The sequence below is a fragment of the Ptychodera flava genome, chromosome 3 (assembly GCF_041260155.1).
Source record: "Ptychodera flava strain L36383 chromosome 3, AS_Pfla_20210202, whole genome shotgun sequence".
NCBI classification, from domain to species: domain Eukaryota; kingdom Metazoa; phylum Hemichordata; class Enteropneusta; family Ptychoderidae; genus Ptychodera; species Ptychodera flava.
This window is the reverse complement of record NC_091930.1, coordinates 3,871,634-3,891,965: the sequence shown is the minus strand read 5'-3', so window position 1 is coordinate 3,891,965 and position 20,332 is coordinate 3,871,634. Positions and strand designations below refer to the sequence as shown.

General features: G+C 36.6%; 2 protein-coding genes across 2 annotated transcripts in view; both read right to left on the bottom strand.

The window, feature by feature from the left end:
* Positions 1-3,462: 3,462 nt before the first annotated feature.
* LOC139130296 (uncharacterized) lies at positions 3,463-16,213 on the bottom strand. The gene is made up of 7 exons (XM_070696049.1): positions 16,046-16,213; positions 12,397-12,613; positions 10,409-10,639; positions 8,141-8,529; positions 7,277-7,489; positions 6,400-6,560; positions 3,463-5,998 (listed from the first exon to the last, which is right to left on the bottom strand). Exons 1-7 carry the CDS (start codon positions 16,211-16,213, stop codon positions 5,698-5,700), a joined length of 1,680 nt encoding a protein of 559 aa, XP_070552150.1. The 3' UTR covers positions 3,463-5,697.
* A 1,085-nt stretch (positions 16,214-17,298) lies between these two features.
* The window catches only part of LOC139130295 (uncharacterized), a 39,373-nt gene continuing 36,339 nt past the window's right edge, over positions 17,299-20,332 (bottom strand). The window contains exons 46-48 of the mRNA XM_070696048.1: positions 19,664-19,858; positions 18,068-18,235; positions 17,299-17,454 (exon numbers count right to left, since the gene is read on the bottom strand). Of these exons, the coding sequence (XP_070552149.1) occupies positions 17,380-17,454; positions 18,068-18,235; positions 19,664-19,858 (438 nt within the window). The 3' untranslated portion in view covers positions 17,299-17,379. The remainder of the gene's footprint in view (positions 17,455-18,067; positions 18,236-19,663; positions 19,859-20,332) is intronic.

Sequence of the window (20,332 nt, the reverse complement as noted above, 5' to 3'; positions counted from 1 at the left end):
ACGTACTCAGTCTGGGTCACAGTGGGTAAGCTTACCATCGAACTGAAGTTTTCGGGCTTGCAAAGATTTTACGCTTGTGATATTTTGAAAGCTACGACACCTTCTAGAATACGAACTACTATTTCGATCTTGTTGTTGCCTCTCCCCCCCCCCTTCATAGATATATTCGAAAATTTTCTAAATAACTCTGGTTTTAGCACCTGCGGCTTGCAGGCGCCAGCAAACTTTGGCGTCTGGATAACGCGAGACAATGATTGACAAGTTCACGTGACCAATCCGTGTGTCTGATTCGTTAAGGTGGCATTCGGTGTATCAAATTGTTAACTTGATCGGATTTATAAATGAAAGTATCCAGGAAATATTTTGCACATCTCGAGAACGATGTGAGGTTTTACTCATGAAATTAAAGTTATTCCGGGAAAGAAATCCCAGATCGAGACAATATGTTTGCAATCCTCGACTATAATTTAGATCCGTCCACATCAAACGAACAGTAAGTGGACTGTTCATGTGATAAATATATAATACTATGGAATTTTTCTTGGTTGCGAGCCGAAGGTGAGAAGTACGTGCGGCTCTGCGAAAAAATACGAGCTATAAAACCTTTTACAATTAGCCCTGTTGCATAATGTAGATTACATTAAACTTTGAGTAGATCTTTTCTTGGACCTTTAGAATATTCAGGGTGAAGAAATAATTCATGTTCCAATTATCCTTAGGTTAAATTTATAACTATTTTTTAGTCCCGACGAAAACATGGAAGTGACATGGTGGACATATTGGACTCGTGCAAATGAGAAATATTTTTATTGCTGTAAGATATATGTGAATATATTGCCTTAATTAAAAAAGCTAAAATGATCATAAATAGTCATTACAATGTCAGCTTATCTCTTAAATTACTTAAGTTTGCATTTGGGTAAATTAGGTGTCTTGTGCACAACATCATTAAACTTTTAGTATGTCATTTCCTTGACCCTCCTAAAATGTACGATGAAGAAATAGTTACAATGCCTTTGGTTGTTCGAACAATATATATATAGTAATTTATTGGCCAAATGAAGGGAAAAGTGAAGTGGTCTGTGCAAATAAGGAATATTTCTAAGGCGATAAAATATTTAAAAATATTGCCTGGACAAAAAATAAGACACATATAGTACTTGAACCAACGTCACGTTATACTCAATTAATTATGCACAATTCTTTTATCAGTGAACGTTTTGCACCTATTACTTGTTTATATCGATACAAATTATGCACAGTTTCACCTCTTCGATTGTATTAGATGTTTAGTTTGTCATTCTAGGGCCTCTGTACAATACACTGTGAAAACATTCTCAATTGCTCTCAGTAAAGGATAAAAATAGTTATTCCGAAGGGAAATACAAAGAAAATCGAAGTGTTGTGGCGGCCATGTTGGATTTATGGAAATAAGGAATGTTTCTATGACGAAAAATATTTTCATCAACATTGCCTAAACCTAAAGCTATACAAATAAGCCAAAACCAGCATAACATATCATATTTAGCCAAATATTTGATGAAGAAATAACTATCAGTGACAATTTGGTACCCATAACCCCTTTTACATTTATGCCAATTAGGCAGTGTTTCATTTTCTAGATTTTACTATACTCTAAGTATGTCATTCTAGGACCTCCCTAAAATACACAGTGAAAAAATTGTCCCATTGCTCTCACTAGTAGCTTAAAAACAGTCATTAATTAAGAAAATACAAAGAAAAGTAAATGACGACAAAATAGTTTCATCAACATTGCCTGCAGCAAAAACAAAGGAAAAAACCAAAAACCTGCATAAAATATCATGTTTAATCGCATATTTTAAGTGAAAACCTTCTATCGGAGACAATTTTGTATCCATAAGCCCCCTTTACATTTATGCAAATTGGGCACTGTTGCACCCCTTAGATTTTATTACACTTTAAGTATATTTTATTTCTAGGACCTTTCCAAAATGCATGGCGAAGAAATAATTTCGGTTGCAATTAGTCCCAGGATGACTCGCTGTTTGGCTTAGATTGATAGCTTGTGAGCAAACAGTTTCATACACACATTTTTTTTCCAAAATATCTGTCAAATTATGCAAGTATAATGGTAAAACCAGGGTTTATCTATACCTTTACTGGACATGGAGTCGACACACTTTTAGCTCATGTATTCGCATATGTGAGTTCATGTTGAAGTGATGCTCGTATGTCTGTGTCTGGTGGTCCGATATCTTAAGAATGGCTCATCGGCTCAGAATCATATCTGTTAAAGAGATTGTTTGAGAATGGCAAGAATTGATAAGTTTTGGATGGATGTAGCTTGCAAATGTCATACCAATTTACAGAATTAATGATTTTAGAAAACAGACATTCATTGGAAACGGCTTCACAGAACTGAATGAGATTTGATGCAAATGTTGATCACATAATTATTTATGTGCCATGAAAGACATAAAAGGGTGACATGAAAATAGCCAATTTGCATATTCGATTAGCTTTCCTAACTGGGAATATGTCTGCATTGGACTTGCTCAAAATTAACGAAATTTGGTATGTTTATTGAAGATATTATGTTTCACATTACTGAAAGTCATTAAGCATTTTTACTTCAGCCAATTTCTAATTTGCATATTTTATGAATTTTCTAATTAAGGATATATACATCTGAATTGACTTGACCAAAGTTTGATGAAATTTGCTATATACATTGAAGATACTATGATATTCCTATAGCAATCTGAATCTTGAGCTCAAAAATTATGGAAATGATCATACTTAATTGTGTAAACAGTATTTGTATACAGAAGTGATTATAACATTTGGTGATTTTTCTCACTATTTTTGTTTTTAATGTCAGATAAGTTTCTTGTTCTACTAAGTTCAGATAAACGATGTTGAGGTTATCAACCTTATCAGCCTGTACATGTGTTGACTGCAGTGTTTATTTGTTGTTGTTGTGTTCATTCTTGTCTGGACAAGAACTTAAATGTTAACAATGACAGTACATTACCATACATAGACGCTGAGCTGATAAGTGAAAAAGTTGGTGTTTTCATATATTTGGGAGAGCAGGACAAGAACATGTAATTTATAAACAAAGCGAAAAAAATGAAAACAGATCACTGTCAATGGCATCATCCCAACTTGGTTAATGATTTAGAAACTGTTGAGGGAAGTAATGGTCTTATTGGAATGTATCATAAACAAATTAATGTGCATATGTATGACATAGGGAGTAATCCTTGTACCAAGTTTGAAAGAAACTGCTCTCTGAGAAATTTGTGTAAACAGACGCACACATGGACACGACAAAATCTAGAAGTCCCCTGGACTTTGTCAGTGGGTACTTAAAATCATGCAAAATTAAAGTTATTTGCACCTTAATTGTTCATGCTATACGAGTCTGCCTATCACTACCATCATTGTGAAAAATAATGCGAAAGAGCCACTGATGGGTGATGCATAAATCTACTACTTTTATTTATTGGAAATATACATATAAAAAATATGTAAAGTATGTAAATATACAAATCGAAATTGATTACAGCCATAGTCTTGAATATATAAGAGTACAGTACTTTTGTATTGCTGAAACTGAGCTATCAACCCATAACAAAGAAATTGTGCTATTATGTACTTCTGATCACAGTGATATGTTGAAATCTGTGAAGCGTTTGATACAATACCACGTTCTCCCACAGTCATATACAGACTGTTGTCATGGGTTATACATTATTTGAAAATCAGAAAAAAAAACCAGCCTTAGGTAAATTTTACAAGAATCATAAAAATAAAGGAATTCACAATTATCCAAATTATGTACAAAGAAGTGCTATCTTGGAATGTAATGTAGAACTTTGAAGTTGTGTAAGTTGTTAATATGCACACTTCACAACCATATACACAGTGGACGGAAATTAACCCGTTTTTTTTTTTTAAATGGAAGCAAGAGAAATAATCATTCCAGGAGAAATTTATACATATCATTTTAGAAGATATAAAACTCTGAAAAATATAATTACATTAAGTGAAAAAATAAAACTAAAAAAAAAGAGTTACAAATGGATTGTACAAATTTTATGTGGCAATAAGTAGCAATTGAAATAGACAGAGTGTTGAATGGATGGACTGTTTCATTGTATCTAGTGCAAATGTCACTTTCTAAAAATAGATTGTTACCATGGTAAAAAGTATTGCTGGACTTAAAGCACTGGAACTGTGAACATTGAGACATAATGTACTTGCTACGTCAATTAAACACCCATTGGGCATTACATCCTGTACAGTCCAGTGTATTTGCATATTATTATTCTGTATCATCTTGGTTGTTTTTTCACCACCATACATAATGTTCCATTGGAGAGAGGACGGAAAAATACAAATGCTGTGGCCAATACAGAACCAAACCATGAGAACATATGTACAGTAAAACCTGTCTAAAGTAAACTGTTCAGGGACTGAGAAAATTGTTCGGTTTGGAGAGGTGTTCGGTTTATAGAGGTCCTTTTAATATTGAGTTCTATTGGAATGGGACTTGGAAAAGGGTTCAGTTTAGACAGGTTTCAAGTTTAGACAGGGTTCAGCTTGGACAGGTTTCACTGTATATGCAACGCCCTGTAGATCATGAATAATGAATAATATAGTGCATATTTACAAGTCTGCTATATACAGGAATTTATGATGAGAATTTGACTTCTATCATTACAGTCTGAAGTCCTCATCCAAAGTGATGAACAATCTGATGAATATGGATTTGTGAAAGTGGACGTATGCTTGTTTGGTTTGACTCTGCAGATAACCAGCAGAGCTTAAGTTTGGTAATAAACCACTTGCAGTACCTTGAATTCATACAAACTTGTACTGAACGTGAAAAAATCGATTATGATTGAGTGCACTTGCAAAATTTAGCTTTAATTTCCAAATCCATCAAAAAATATAATACAGAGATCAATAAACTATATTCATAACAATCCAACCTCTTTAATTGAATTTTCTCTTGCAAATAGCGGAAAAACGTATTTATAAACCATTTCAAGTTATTCTCAAAAAACATGGACAGAAAATGTGAACATGACTGTACACTGAAAGGTGAACCAAATTAAACCTGTGCTCTGCTTGAATTCTGTAAATGTTGAGATGATTGGCGTGTCGCATCTCTTGGACGACGACAGGCATTGCTCTGCACACAAAAAATAACAATCTAGGAAATATTGCCAGTCAGGTATTTTTCACAGTATTCCACAGTGATAAGGTCAAGCCATAGAAGGTAAACAATATTGCTGCTTGTACTTATTTCAAAATGTGACATTATATTTTCAGATTACTTTTTGGGTCACTTAGCCATTCTCATGGTTTAATAGTCCTTAGCTATTCCATAACGCTTAACACTGGATTTATTTGACTAACAGAATGTATAGATCTGCTTGCGGTATCGTACTTTCAAAATCCCACAATCTATTTTTGAATCTACTTTTATATCATACAAAAAAATGAGAATATTTATTTCATACTTTGAAAAGAACTAAGATTTTACTATATACCTATTCACAAATCATGCACTATTGTTTTGTTCAAAATAAAATCCTAGTTAATGAATTTTTTAGTGTTGTATGACATATTGCTACTTCTTTAATAACTACCCTGTCTGATGAACTGTCATATCTATGTCAGCTCCCTACCGTTACTGAAATATTATTTTGCAGTCTGTCGTTCCTGTTCTTTCTTGATGATTTCTCCCTGCAGCTGAGAGATTGTCTTCATCAAATTGTCCTTCTTCATGGTCAAGTTTGTCAGCTGTGCGTTCAGCGAGTCGGTCTGCACCTCGGGCGTGGTCTCCGCTCGGGAGATGCCCTCGCTCACTGATTGGATGTCGGACAGCACTTTGGCCACCTGGGTGTTTAGGTTGTCCAGTTGAGACTCCATCTGGTTGATCTGCATGGTGAGTAGTTCCTTGGGGCTCTTCAGCCCTGAGGATCTTTTCTTGACAGGTGGTCTGTAACAAAGCCACAGAATGAATGAATCACGGGTCATTTATCGCCGTAAGAAAATACACCATGCATACATTAAGCAAATATAATGGATATTATTAGACCAGTTTATTAAGTCAAAGCTGTTTATGGTTGCAGGTTTGTTACTATATATGCAAAGTTTGTTACTAAACATAGCAAATTTCGTCAGTGTTCCATGTGTCGCTGTTGCTGAAGCTTGTGGCCTGAGCTGTTGATACTTCTTTTCTGGTGTTCATCGATACACTTGATGTCAGCTGTGAATTTATTCTTGTTATTATTGCATGTGTAATTTCAAAAACATCTTTCAAATTTTCTGACAAATATTTCTTTTTGCTTACTGATGAGAGAACAATGCAGTCATTTGCTAACAGCCCTAATTGCTCACCTCTTTGTTGGCCCTTCCTTTGGTTGTTCGCCTTTCAATTCACCGATTCGCCCTGCGACATAGTCACCTGACATCTTAGCGCCACCATGATTGGCCAGGAACTCCCTCAGCCTGGCATTGGTTGTCTGCTGCTGGAAGTCTGCAGTACGTTCACTGATGTTCTGTGATGGAAATTGAACAAATAAACATGCAATGAGAACTTGATGAACAGGAATATTATCAACTATGATCCCATAACAGCAAACTTGCATCTGTCCCTTTATTGCATGTAGCAAGTACAGGTAAAGGCAAGCATGCATGGTCAACTGTCCTTGTGAAGTATACGGAGTACATTAGCCATGGCATGGTGCCGTATTTGAAAGGGCCAGAGGCTGTAAGTTTAGATCATTTTTTTCACTATTTTTGTTTTGTATGTCAATTGCAAGTTCTTGTTCCAACTCCCAAGGCATGTTAAAACACAAACTATTTAGCTTTTGAACACAGACTGCAAGTACTTTTGTCGTTTGAATTCTTCTCCAAATCAGAATTCACTTGTCAATGATAGCAATGCAATCTACACATGTACAAGCTGAATTGACAAGCTGAATACTGTTAATCTCAAATGCTTTTGAGATAGGAACACGAAATTGTACTTGACATTAAAAACATGAATGTTGAAAAAATGTCATTGAAAGATACTGTAATGGCTCTTTAAAAGAAAGCTTGGGCCATTATATCAAAGAATAGGTTTAAAGGACTTAATGGTAACCCTTGGACAGGAATGGATACATTTGGAACTTTTTGCTGAAAAAAATGTATGATTTCGTAAACATCTCCACATCACCTAGCAGAGGAAAGGACATATCATTTCAAGAGCACCATCACTAAGATTACTTACTGAGGAGCCAAATTCTCCCTGTGAAGGTACCTGGACCTTGACATTGACCAACTCTCCAACCACGTTGGCCTTGTCGTCGGACGACTTGGTGTGCCCGAATGCTGTCTCCAGGGCAGTCTTGCTCGAGGTCAAAGGTAAACCAGTCAGGTGACTGGCGGCAGGAGTTGTGCGTGACCTTGAGAAGAACATATCCTGGCACACGATGTTCATCAACTGTAGCAAGAAAACAAAATCGACAATTGTTGAAACGAACATTCATGTTTACATCACTACATAGTTGTAATGTTAGTGACGCCAAATTTTGTTTACAATACAGAGAAGAAACATCTTTTTCAAAGAAATAAGAAATTTTTTGCTCAAAGTGATGGAGAAATGCTAATGTAGCCCAAGCTACATCATAGGAACAAATTTGAAAATGTTCTAAAGGCTCAAAGTATTGATGGAAAGTTGATCGGCACAGATCATTGACAAGTCAGAATGATTTGATGGATGAATGATGGTGTCAATAACTTTAGAAGGAAGTGTTGTTTGAAAGTGACACTGTGAAACAACAGCATCATTTTTGGATGAGCAGAGTGAAATTGTGCACCACATGCCTAAATGTTGTGTCTCTATATTCTTCTCCCAATAGGGTTAACACAGGGTTGGCCGCCATTTTGAATTTCAAATATCGGTAAATGTTAGTTAATTGGTTTAACTAGTAGCCAAACTTTGTATGCTGATACCTGATTTTTCTTCTTGAAAATTTCATTAATCAAAGTTAAAGCAAAAATTGAAGGCTTTCAACTTTTGAGGTGCATACCACCATAATCCCCTATCAAATTGAAATTGAGGGGGGAGGGGGTCAAATTGTCCTAAACATACCTTGAAGAATTCTCTGAGGAAAAGTGGGTTTCTATCATCTGTCAGATCACCGACTTTAATGTGCGCGATGCAGTGGAGGACTACCATGATAAACTCGCCGACAGACTCCAGCCTCTCTTGCCTGACGAACAGGATGTTCTGGGCGTGCTGATAGAAGAAAGAGTTCCTGAACATGTTCCTGTCGTAGTTGTTTGGAGGGAGATTGGATGCCAACAAAAGCGTGACTTCAGGGGTCCTCACGAGGTGTCGCAGCATGCGTAGAAGGAAGACGCCGAAGCGGTAGATGACGAACTGGCTTGGCGTGATGCCGTTGATGTCAAGTGGTGTCAACTCTCCGTGGCACATCCATTGCGCATCCTTGATGTCAAGGAATGGGTCATTTATGGAACCTGGGCAATGAAACAACATAAACAAACATATTTTGTTCACTGTTCATTACACACGCGTCATTGTGTTACATCCTTTATTTAACTAGGTATGATCTGAAAATCGTTGCGTGTTTCAGTAAATGCTGAAGCAATTTGTCAATTGGCAGATTTCTCATACACTATTGCCGAGAGTTTGTAACTTCATTATACTATTATGATCAATATAACGAGCAACATTCATCATGTAAATCTTCAATGGAAAATGTCAATACATATACAAATTAGTAATTAGCTGAAATGAAAACGTTAAACTGCCTTCCACTGCTGTCATATCATTGTATCACCACTTCATGTACAACACGCTGATAATGCAATCCTCAGTAGGGTTAACTAATTAAGTTGAACTTTGAGCTTTGCAGTCTGTGAATATGTGTTGATTGAAGTACTGGATTTTACAAAACGATACAATGTATATTTTTAGATAGACTAATGATCCTGTTGATGTTATCATGAGGATGAAAATGTGACCAAAAGGTGTAGTCTTGTACAAAGTAGCACAGTGTTGTCATTCCCTTTAGGCATTTAGGACTACACTGAAAACATCACACTGGCCATTGGAAATCCAACATGTTATAAACCAGTACCTTTTTTGTTAGCAACCATTGAATGAAAAGAAATGAAAAGGCTTGACCAATTGGTCAGTAGTTGAACATTTTGTCTACAGTGGTCCTCAAAGTGAAAATCTTCCATCATTTGATTCACAGACACTATTAAACAGGAACTTCCCCTATAAAAGCCGGATTATCGCAAATCTATGCAAAAATTAAAAAAAAGCCACGCTACTGATTGGACGTGCCGTGTTTGGTCCCAGGATCCATAATTTGCCATGTTTCAAGGCGTTCATTGTCATTGAATCTTGCGTATGATGTCTGTGAATGTATAGCGACTAAATTTGAGTCAAAAATGAAAAGAAAAAATGTTCCGCTTTTTGTCGGAGACCGCATGTATGTTTCGAAAGGTGTTCCTTGTATGACCATTTGACCCCTCTTGCATATGTCCCAAAAGTGCCCATCATGATTATTTAAATTTATCGTAAGCTCAAAGCGATGCTATGAGAATTCAAAAACTCCCGCCCAGTGTATGCAAATGGCTGCGTCATCAGTAATCCCCCTACTGTACACCCATGGTCATGTAATTTACCGTTTAACAACTGATCTGTCCCCAGAGACTATTATCAGATTCAAGTCCATACAATTCAATATTTATCTCATGACTAGATGAGTAAATTGGCAGTCAAAAGAAAACTCATTGGTCAAATTAATTAGCCTGGTTGTCTGTTTTCATTCAATGAAACTAGCATGCATGACTTGATGTCATCTGGTGGGACTCTCATTTGGGCACAAAACAGATGGAATCAGACAACGATCAAGTGTTTTCACTCATTTATCTAGCACACCACACCAACTGAGGTAGATGAACATTCATTCTCAAATGACAATGTTTGAGTTGCTATTGTTTGATTGGCAGGACTGAAGAATGGTGGGACCGAACTGAACAATTTAACAAATCAATGCATTTCTAGGGTGTCTTATTCAGAAGACTTAACGATGTTTGTACATAAACATTAGTTCAGTTTTTCAGATTCACATTTGGATTTGCATATGTTAATAGTATTCACTCATCTACTTTGCATGCCGATTTGTCGTGCTTTACAAATAAGCATTAGAACATCTCCTTCAAAAACCTTACAGTGACATACGATCCTATGACTCCACATCCAGAACGTTTCAGACATGCTGTTAAATTTGCATACACTAACAATGTTCATTCCCACATTTGCATAAATGAATACTAATTTCTTGCATTTCAAGCATTTCCAACACTGCTTTATGAGACCTACCATAGACGCCTGATCCTATGGCTCCATCTCCAGCGTTCCTCTTTAGCATTTCTTCCATCTCCACCAGCTGCTGATAGAGGGGCGAGTTCATCAGCCTTGTCATCCAGTCATCGCTGACGCCCCGTGGAACACCGCCCTCAAGACCATCTTTGCTCTCATCCTTCTTGTTCCAGAGTGCTGGATCATCGGGACGCAGGGAGTCATTGTTTGATCTGTTCAGGTCAGCAGCACCTGAAAGATGGCGGGGATACAGGCAATTTATCAATAAAGCTGTGACTTTAATACACACAATTAAAGCTCCATAAGCTGTATCTTTTGGCTATTCTTTCAGATCTTTTGTTTTGTGGTTTCCCTGCACTTTCTGCATTGAATCCTAAACTGTAATTCAATGCCAAGTATTTAGCATATCAACACCTATATGAGTATAATCTACGTTGTTATTGTTGAATATTGTATTGATGTCCGAAATAGAATTCATTTGTAAACAATAAACAATGATCACTACACACATACAAGCTGTGTTGACAAAAAGAATACTCAAAATTTCAGCACGACAAACGGATTAGGGTCAGACACGGTAGTTGATATACAGAAGCAGAATACTGAAAAACTTGCCACAAGTTACAGCTTATGTCCCTTTAAACTTGTCTTGGTTGTCAACCTTTTCAACCCATTTCTTCACCATGGTTTAGTCCAGACCCATTGTTATCAATGGAGAATGTTGACTAGTTTAGAGGGAACTGGTGTCTCCAGGTAATAGTTGTGATTTTCAAGCAATCTACTGACATGTTACATGATCGCGATAGTCTACAGTGCCAAACATTTCTGTCTTTGTGTGACTAGTATATCTGGATTTAACAGAAGATGAATCTTACAGGCTATGCAATAAATAACTTTATATTTACTTAGTTTGTGGCAATTTGTGGCAGTACGATTTTCCATTTCAATATAATTTACTGCCATTACAAAGTGCCACACCAGAATGTGGCAACATACAACCGCATTTAACCCTTTCACCCCCAGTTCCCTGTATACAGGTCCAACTTTACCATAGAAAACAATGGATTTGGGACAAACCATGGTGGTGAAAGGGTTAAGTTTACTCTTTTTCATTCTTGATTCCAAAAAAGAATGGTTCATAAAATTTCCTTCCAAAAGGTTAGAGCAAAGAATGGCCTTTTAGTTTTTGAGGCTAGTACTACCTCAATGCTGAATAGTGGTCGATGAGGATGTGGATGGTGGCCTTAAGCCAGCAAAACAAAACTGGCTACAAGCAAGGTCTTAGAAGAAAGGCAGCCATAATGTCAAATACTGAACTGTATGATGTTTATACGTACAAAAAATAATCTAAATCCCTGGTCAGTCACTCTGTGGAATAGCTGTTTTATTACTTCATGGCAGACAAGAGGTTATATATATATAATAACTAATAATTGCATCCGATATTAGTCATGAAAAAATGGAGGTGTCTACAATGGAGAGTGATTTCTGTCCCCCTGGGTTGGAATCACCAATAACACTATATTGCCCCAGTACAGGCAGAAAGCAGGATGTAAATTGGACGTGGGATGTAGGTACAAACAATTATGGAAAATGACTCTTCTACATTCAGGATATTATAAGACTAGTTTCTGTTCCATGGTTACTCATGGTTAAATTGTAAGCAGCAACAGACATCCTACCACACACGAACTGTTCAAACATGTACTTATAGGAGAAATATTAAGGTAGTACACACGCTAATTTTGTTGAATATTGAAATTTCCCTTTTTCCTTAGAGTTAACACAGAGATGGCGGCCATTTTGAATTTCACACATTGGTAAATTTAAGGTAACTTGTTTCTCTGGGACCAAAATTTTCAAAGATGATGTCTGATTTTTATTCTTGATTTTGAAAGAGAATGATTTAGATGTTCCTGAAGGATAAGGTCAGCAAAAATAAAGTCTTTCCCTTCCCAGATGCATACTTCTTTAGAGACTGTGCTTACTTTTAGCTTGAATGATGTTCAACTGATCAAGTTCTTGTCTGGAGGAGACCTCGTCAGCATTGCTGTGCGCCTGTTCTATCTTGGCAAGTTCTGCCCGCTGCTTCTTGTTGCGTCTGGCTCTGAGTTTCCTCATCGTTTCTGCATTCTGTTTGGCTTGCTCCTTCCTCTGGGCCTCGTCCCAAGCCTTCATGGCAGCCTCGTGGTCAGCCAGTATTTTCTGTGAGTGGGGATGTTATAGAAGTTTATAAATGGAAATATTGATGACATCACAACCCTTTATCTTGCAATTCTTGCAAAGAGAGAAACTGGCATATTTTCAGCTATCGATTCCAGTTGATAAACTAAGTTTTATGTTTCATCCTTGACAACAATTTCCATACACTCATTGCAACTTAAAATATACTGGCTTTCAAACACTTTTCCTGAAATTTTCAAGTTCAAAATACTATTTTCAAACTATCGTTATTGCACTGTATCATTTTTATACATCAGTTTTAGATATCAAGAATGACCAACTCATAATTTTCTAAAAGTCATGAGCCTCAAAAATTTCATTGTCATTTTGGAACTAAGTTTCATTTTCTGGCACATTTCAAAGACTTAATGCTTTAGAAATTCTAGGACTCAGTGTCAATACTTAAAATGTCACTTTTGTAGAGACAACTTCCTGTGACACAGTGCTATAAGCAGCATGTGAACAGCTTACGGTGTAAAAATCAGCATTATTATTACAGTAGTTACGACTTTTGACCAGTAAACCAAGGCTGAAATTACAACCCAGTGCAGATATTGTCTCGTCAGTGCAAGAACGTCGTAAGTGATATTTTGTCAAAAATCACTCTGACTTCTTCTGAAACTGATCCAAAATACTTTGTGACACTGACTTAAACGGGAAGTTACAGGACTGTGGGTGCACAATTGAGGGATTACTGATGGTGCAGCCATTTGCATACACTGGGCGGGAGTTTTTAAATTCTCACAGCATCGCTTTGACCTATATGATAAATTCGAATAATCATGATGGGCACTTTTGGGACATATGCAAAGAGGGGTCAAATGGTCGTACGGGGAACACATTTTGAAACATAATGCGTTCTCCGACAAAAAGCAGAACATTTTTCCAGTTTATTTCAACTCAAGTTTCGTCGCTATATATTCATAGATATCATATGCAAGATTCATTGACAATGAACACCTGAAATATGGCAAAATTATGTGACTCTGGGACCAAAATTCGTACATCCGATCATTAGCGTGGCTTTTTTACATGTGCACAGATTTACGATAATTCGGCTTTTATAGGGGAAGTTCCTGTTTAAATTCAAATGAAGTAAATTCATTGTGTAGAACAATTATTCAGTATTTATTAGAACACATTTAGCATTCAGATTTTGGTTTCCAGCATTAACAAATTAAATTTTTTTGGCGTACCTGCTAAATTCTTAGATTTACAGTTACGACCAATGACAGATATATTCCTGAATAGAAACTTAGAAAAGTGAAATTATACAATATTATGTTTGATGTACAGGGGGCAATAATTTACGACTTTGGTTTGTTAAGATCAAAATGAGGGGTAAAGGGCGGACAGTATGTGGGAAAAAATTATCATGACAGGTGCTACTTTCCTTAAACAGTACTTTTCAAAGTTACCTGTCCAGATTTCTACTTTCATTTCAAATTTCACAGCGTGAGAGCACCATGTATCATTTATGTAGCAGTGGTTTAGGGCTATAGCTGCTTGTAATGAGAGATGTCTATCCTTGGATTTCTTTTATTGGTGTATCTATAGTGGCTGTCTACAACTCTGTAGGCAAGCATGCTGATCGCTAACATGCAGGAAACACACTTTCAATACCCTAAGGAGTGCTTTTTTATACCAAAGGCAAAAACAAGTCAATTAGAGAACCTTCAAGTAGATCCTACACATGAATATGTCCCTGTTATATAAGTCATGTCATTAAAAAGACTGATAATGGTAGCAATTTAGGCCTTCTTAAAATTTGTTTTTCAGTTTCTGCGCATTCGTCATTTGTGTCTTATGGTGACATATTTCTTTATGCGATACACCCACTATTCTATGCATCTACATTCACACTAATTGCAAACCATTATTTCCATTGAATTGCAAGGTTCCACAACAAGCATTGGACCCCTATAAATATTGAATTTTTTGTTCACAGGTGAGCTTCCAGTAGTTATATATTTTCTGAAAGCTCAGATATTGGCAAATGCTCTAATTTGTATTTTATAATCATTGTTGCATAAGGATCATGTGATAGTCAAATTTAATAAATAAACTCAAAAAATCAGTTTTTTCTTCTCCCTGTGCAATTGCTGCAGTGTTTCTGGTCAAACCTAGTGCAATTTTCAAGAACTTTGTGTAAGTGCACATCAATTGGTACTGCTGCCAAGACAAGGACCCTATTCATACTTTGAAAACTGAGAAATGCAATTTCGAGTGTTAGGCACTGGCTGATAAGATAAAATTAGAACACCCATAAGGATTGTTAATTAAATAAAAACACGAGCCAGCAAGGGAAAGATCACAATCTGTTGCCCACCAAAGGGACTGTACTCATGACGGTAATATTGATGATGCCCGAGCTGAAGTTTTTCAACGCCTGCCATATAAGAATGAAAATATACCATGCAGAAAAAAATTGCTGCTTTTTAATACACTTACTTCTTTTTCAAATTAGATACTAAATTTTGTAAAGCACTATCAAGTTTTTAATCTATGTTAATTTCTATCATTAATATCAAAATTGAGGTTGTACACCCATATATGTATGTACCCTCTCCATCAGTCATCATCCATACTGAACAGCAGATTCTCTGCTTCTTTAAAGTATGTAATATGAGGAAGTTTTCACATTGTCTTTGAAAAGAAATATTGCACTCAAAAGTGTGTTGGTTTTGTGTTACACTACCTTTAATCCTCTAGTATTTATTTCTATGGTTTGTCTACACAGCCTGGTAGAAAGAGGATTAATATATTGCCTTAAGGGCAACACTGTATATGTTAGATACAAGGTAAATTATGAAGAAACCTCCAAATTATTTGAGAACGTCAACAAGAAAGCCTTTCAACAAAAATTATTTTTTAAGGAATAGAGCCATGCTCACTTTCAAAAGCACTTTCTCATCTCAACCTCGGGGCCTACCTATTTCTCACATGTCATGGTGAAATAACAGTAATTCATTGAGCAAGGGTGACAATCATTCTTCTAATAAATGTGAATCAGTCAATTTTTAAAGTAACACTTAGCTCATGAATAAAACAGTCCATTTTGAGGAATAATTGAAAAGCTGTAGACCAAATCTTTGCTCAACTATGCTCGGCATTCAAGCATTTCGCTTTATTAACCTTTTCTCCTAATTCTCCACATATCTTTTCATTAGGACAAGCACCTTACAATGTTGGACAGAAACTGTAGGTTAGCCTTCACGATGATACTGACTTCAATGCTTTAGTCTGCAATGCATGATTACAAGTCAATATCATCATCAATGTAGGAGTATTAGTCAAATTAAAAACATATTTGAGTGGGGCTGATGAATAGAAACAAAAGAACTTGCCAAAAAAACCGTGTTAGATGCCATTCATAACATCAAGTATATCTTTTGATACACTTTGTGTCTTTACCTTTTTCTTTGCCTCGTCGCTTTCCCCGGCAAGTTCTGCCTTGAGACGCTTCTCCCTCTCTTCCTTCTGTTGCTGACGCAGTTGTTCACGCTCGGCCTCACGCTCTTTCAATCGCTGTTCGTCCTTCTGTGCCTGTCTCTGAATATCGTCCTCCAGAGCCCTAAGCATGATTAACGATTTAACATAATTGAACTTACATAAACATGGCACGCTGAATTTAATTAGAACAAATTTTTATCATTTTTTTTGCATTACCCAGCAATACACCACACTAAGACAGTACACGACAAGATTTTGACCAATTCATTACATATATGTACTAGTGATAGCGAGTGAAGAATGGTGATCTATTGCATTGGCGAACATTTCAAGACTAAACGGGGACTTGCTTGTTAAATCTAATGTTTCAGAGTTTTCGAACTCGTTTTTGTTTTTCACCCCACCATCAAACAACCCAGAAGACAACTTGAGGTACCCTATCACAGATTACCAAATTGAGCATAAAAAAGTAAGTTTAAGAGTCTTGCTAGAGGCCACAACACCAATCATTGTGTCTCAAATTCACCATCCTCTGATAGTGAGTCTGCTCCAGGTTTCCAACTCACTACATCCTTTGATTGTAAGTCTGGTACTCTACCTAAGCATGTTATACCACAATACTCAAAAGCTACTGACTTGCAACTTAGAGACTACAATATGAGTGACAGATTTAAGTGACAGATTTAACTGAAAAAGTCTTCAAATCAAAAGTTCTTCAGCAGAAACTGTTCCTGATCCTAATTTATAAATGCCCACTCACAAACTCCAGCCATCTGCTTGTCAACTTTTAAGGTAGAACGCGTAAAGGGAGACTCAAAAGTTTCGCTAAAACTTTCCTCAATGAAACTTTCCACCATTCTCTTACCAAATCAAGAAAAAAAATCGGGGTCACCGTGAAAAATTTGGTACTAGAGAGACAAATTACCTGAGATTTCCCTATATTTGAGATTCAAAACGGTCACCAACCCTGTGTTAACTTTATGGGGAAAAATAAAATTTTTGATTTTTGAAAAACTAAGATGGTGAAAACTTTCTTAGACAGAGAGTTTTAAAATGCGCCCCACAAGCGGTATATCAGAACAGAATTGATTAAATTTTAAAGTCAGAATATCTGTCCCCGTGGCGCATTCTACCTTAACAAAATTTCAACAGAGTTGGTTGGCTGTCATCGATCTCAATATGAAAGAAAAAACTGATTTTCATCTTACTGAGTTCCTCTTGCATCTTTCTTCTCCTGTCTTCATCTTGTTTTCGTTTCTCTGCTTTGATTCTTTCCATCTGATCCTTCAGTTCTCTCATCTTGGTTTCTCGGAACCTTTGGCGTCTGCCGCAGCCTTGTTAGCCTCATCAGTGTACTTTTTGACCAGTTTCTGGATAAGTTAGCAAGTAAATAAATACATAAATACATAAATAAATAGATAAATAAACAACCATATGAATTCCATTTACACTCAAAATCATTCAAGCTGCAAAACTTAATTGGCCAAGGTGTTGTTTTAATCGAGGTGTATCAGCAATTTTACAACATCAACACAGCAGGGCTTGACATAGTCTTGTTTACATTTAATCAGCTACATGCTCTCAGTTACATAACACACCAGGGCCACTCCTAATTAAACCACCGAAAAAAATGTAGCTTTTTATGGGGGTTCTATTTTTCCTCCATACACTCTTCAGAGAAGTCTTATTTTTGATAACTTTTACCCCTCCTATTGAAAGTTGTTAAATATATCAAGGTGAAAATAACCAGATGAAGACAACAAAACATTTGGTGATACAAGGAAACATTGTTTTTTTAAAGTCAAATCTCTCATTTAAGCATTTTACCAGCGAGCAAATTAAAACATAAAACTCCAGCAGCATATGGACGTGAACACATCTGGCTTCAAGTGAGATAATTAAGCCTAAAGGTATTAAAATGATGGCACAGGAAATTGCCATGAAAAAAGCTGTGTTTCCTTTAGATCAAACACACGTAAGTACCTCTTCTGCAGGCGACATATCTCTCATGGCATCTGCCAGCTCTCTCAGCTGTTTCTCTTTCAAAGCCAGCCTCTCATGAGCGTGTTTCACATCCAGGCCGGGCAGAATGTCCTTCTCAGCCTGTTCAATCTTCTGTGCGGTTATCTTATCGAAGTCCGACAGTTGTTTCTGTATTTTGTAAAAATGAGGGTAGAGAGAAGGAAAAGGAATGATTATTTCGTGTTTTGGCGTCTAGTGAGGACAGTGTAGATGATTTTCTGATCCATATCCTTAAGGTGTGCTGAGTGGAACCTACAGAGTATGAGACTAAACCCTGCCAAAATCAAACGTGACTCGGCTTTGCATGGTCTGGGTGGCTACTCTGAAATAGTTACAAAGCTGTTCAAGAATCAAAGAGAAATCTGGTAATCTTACATAAGTTATGTGAGCTACATTCTTATGTATTTCAAATTTAAGCAATTAACACATTCTGTTCCAGAAGGAGCCAATCAGACGAGAGATTTACTAACTTTTGTAGCACCATAAAACCTACCAATGTTACCACATAAATATAAATTTGTACTAATTTATTTATTTTTTTCTATAAAAATAAATAGTAAATAAAATATCAACTATACATACATAAACCAGAACATGTGAAATTTACGGCATATTTTATTTTACATAGTCTTTCAGTTCCTTATACCGGGTATCTGTTGTTGACATGACGAAAGGTCACCTGCCACAGTGTCACAGTCATTACTTTAGTATAGGAACAGAAGTGTCAATTCAAATGATTTTTTTCATGACCTTGTGAAAGTCCAAATGTAATTTCCTGATGACTTGTAACCTCAAAGTTGTTTTGTTAGTTTTTATGGCTAATGAATTACGAGAAATACTTATTTAGGCACTTCCCATGATGTGCCAGATGGTTCATACTTTGAAAACACAATATAGACAATATAATGCAATGTACATACAATGTAGACACAATATAAACATAGTGTAGATACAATGTAGACATACCCCATTGTATTTATATTGTGTGTACATTGCATCTACCTTATACTTATTAAGTACCGGTACGATGTAGATACAATGAGGACACAATATAAATACAATGTGGATACAATGTAGACATGACATAAGCACAATGTACATACAATGTAGACACAATGTAAAAATATGATAAGGACACAATGCAGACATAATGTAAATATAACAGAATTCTTGACAGGGGTGGGGGAGAGGTTTGGGTTTGAGAGGCAGGCTGCCCCTCTGCATTTTGTCATTTCACTGGTGCATTTGCCAGCTGAAAGCACAGTTGTGGTAATTGTTGTACCACACTTAGATTGTATTAATCATCTACTAGTAACTTTCACTGTGAAACGAATCATTAACACTTCATAATTGTAACATTGTGTGAGTTTGTATGCAAATTCACTACCTTCCCATTTCTTTGAGCCAGGGCAAACCCTGTATAATGTGGACACAATCGAGACACCATCTAAATAAATGCTGTGCTTGTTATCAATACAGACTACAAAATCTGTCATTACATCAGCTGCATTTCACAATCACATTTTTGTTTTGTTTTTTCTGAGTTTGTCGATTTACCTTGTGTTGGCGAAGGAGGTCCTCTTTTCTGTCAGCTAACTCCTCTTCCGTCATATCACCTGGGTTGGTCACCAGGTCCATTATTTCCTGCTGTTGGGCGGCCAGGAGTTTCTCACGCTCCGTTTGTCTCTGGTCGGCCATCTTGGACCTGGCCTCCGCTATGGCCGCTGCTCTGTCACGTTTCATTTGCTCCTCCTGAAGTTGAAAAAAGTTTTCATCAAAAGTGCCCTGCACAACCCTGAGAATGATCGTTCAAACTATTGGGAAATGGTGGAAGTACAGTAGGGTGTTTTGAACTTAAATGTAAGGAGCCCTGCATAAATATGGGTAAAAATGTAATCTTATATTTTCATAACAACACAATTGTGAAAACTTCAGTCACTCATCAGGCTTCAAAATGAACCCAAACAAACAAACAGCAGACCAGGAAAGTTTTGTAAACTTTTAGAGTCAGAGAAACTGTCCCCAAGGTGCATTAACCCTTTCACCACCGTGGTTTGAACCAACCCCATTGTTTTCTATGTTAAAGTTGGTCCTCTAGAAAGTGAAATGGGGGTGGAAGGGTTAAACTGATGGGGATATGTTTCTATTCCATTATGGTCAAAGGGACATTAACCCATCCATAACCGTGGATCCACTACTCTACAGATACCTCAATAATTACATTTT

Coding starts and splice junctions, on each gene's coding strand:
- LOC139130296 (XM_070696049.1), bottom strand. CDS start 16,213: ATGCTTAGGGCTCTGGAGGACGATATTCAGAGACAGGCACAGAAGGAC. Junction 10,640..12,396: donor GAACATCATTCAAGCTAAAA/GTAAGCACAGTC, acceptor GCCATCTTTCAG/GTGCTGCTGACCTGAACAGA. Junction 8,530..10,408: donor CATAGGATCAGGCGTCTATG/GTAGGTCTCATA, acceptor TTCATTGCCCAG/GTTCCATAAATGACCCATTC.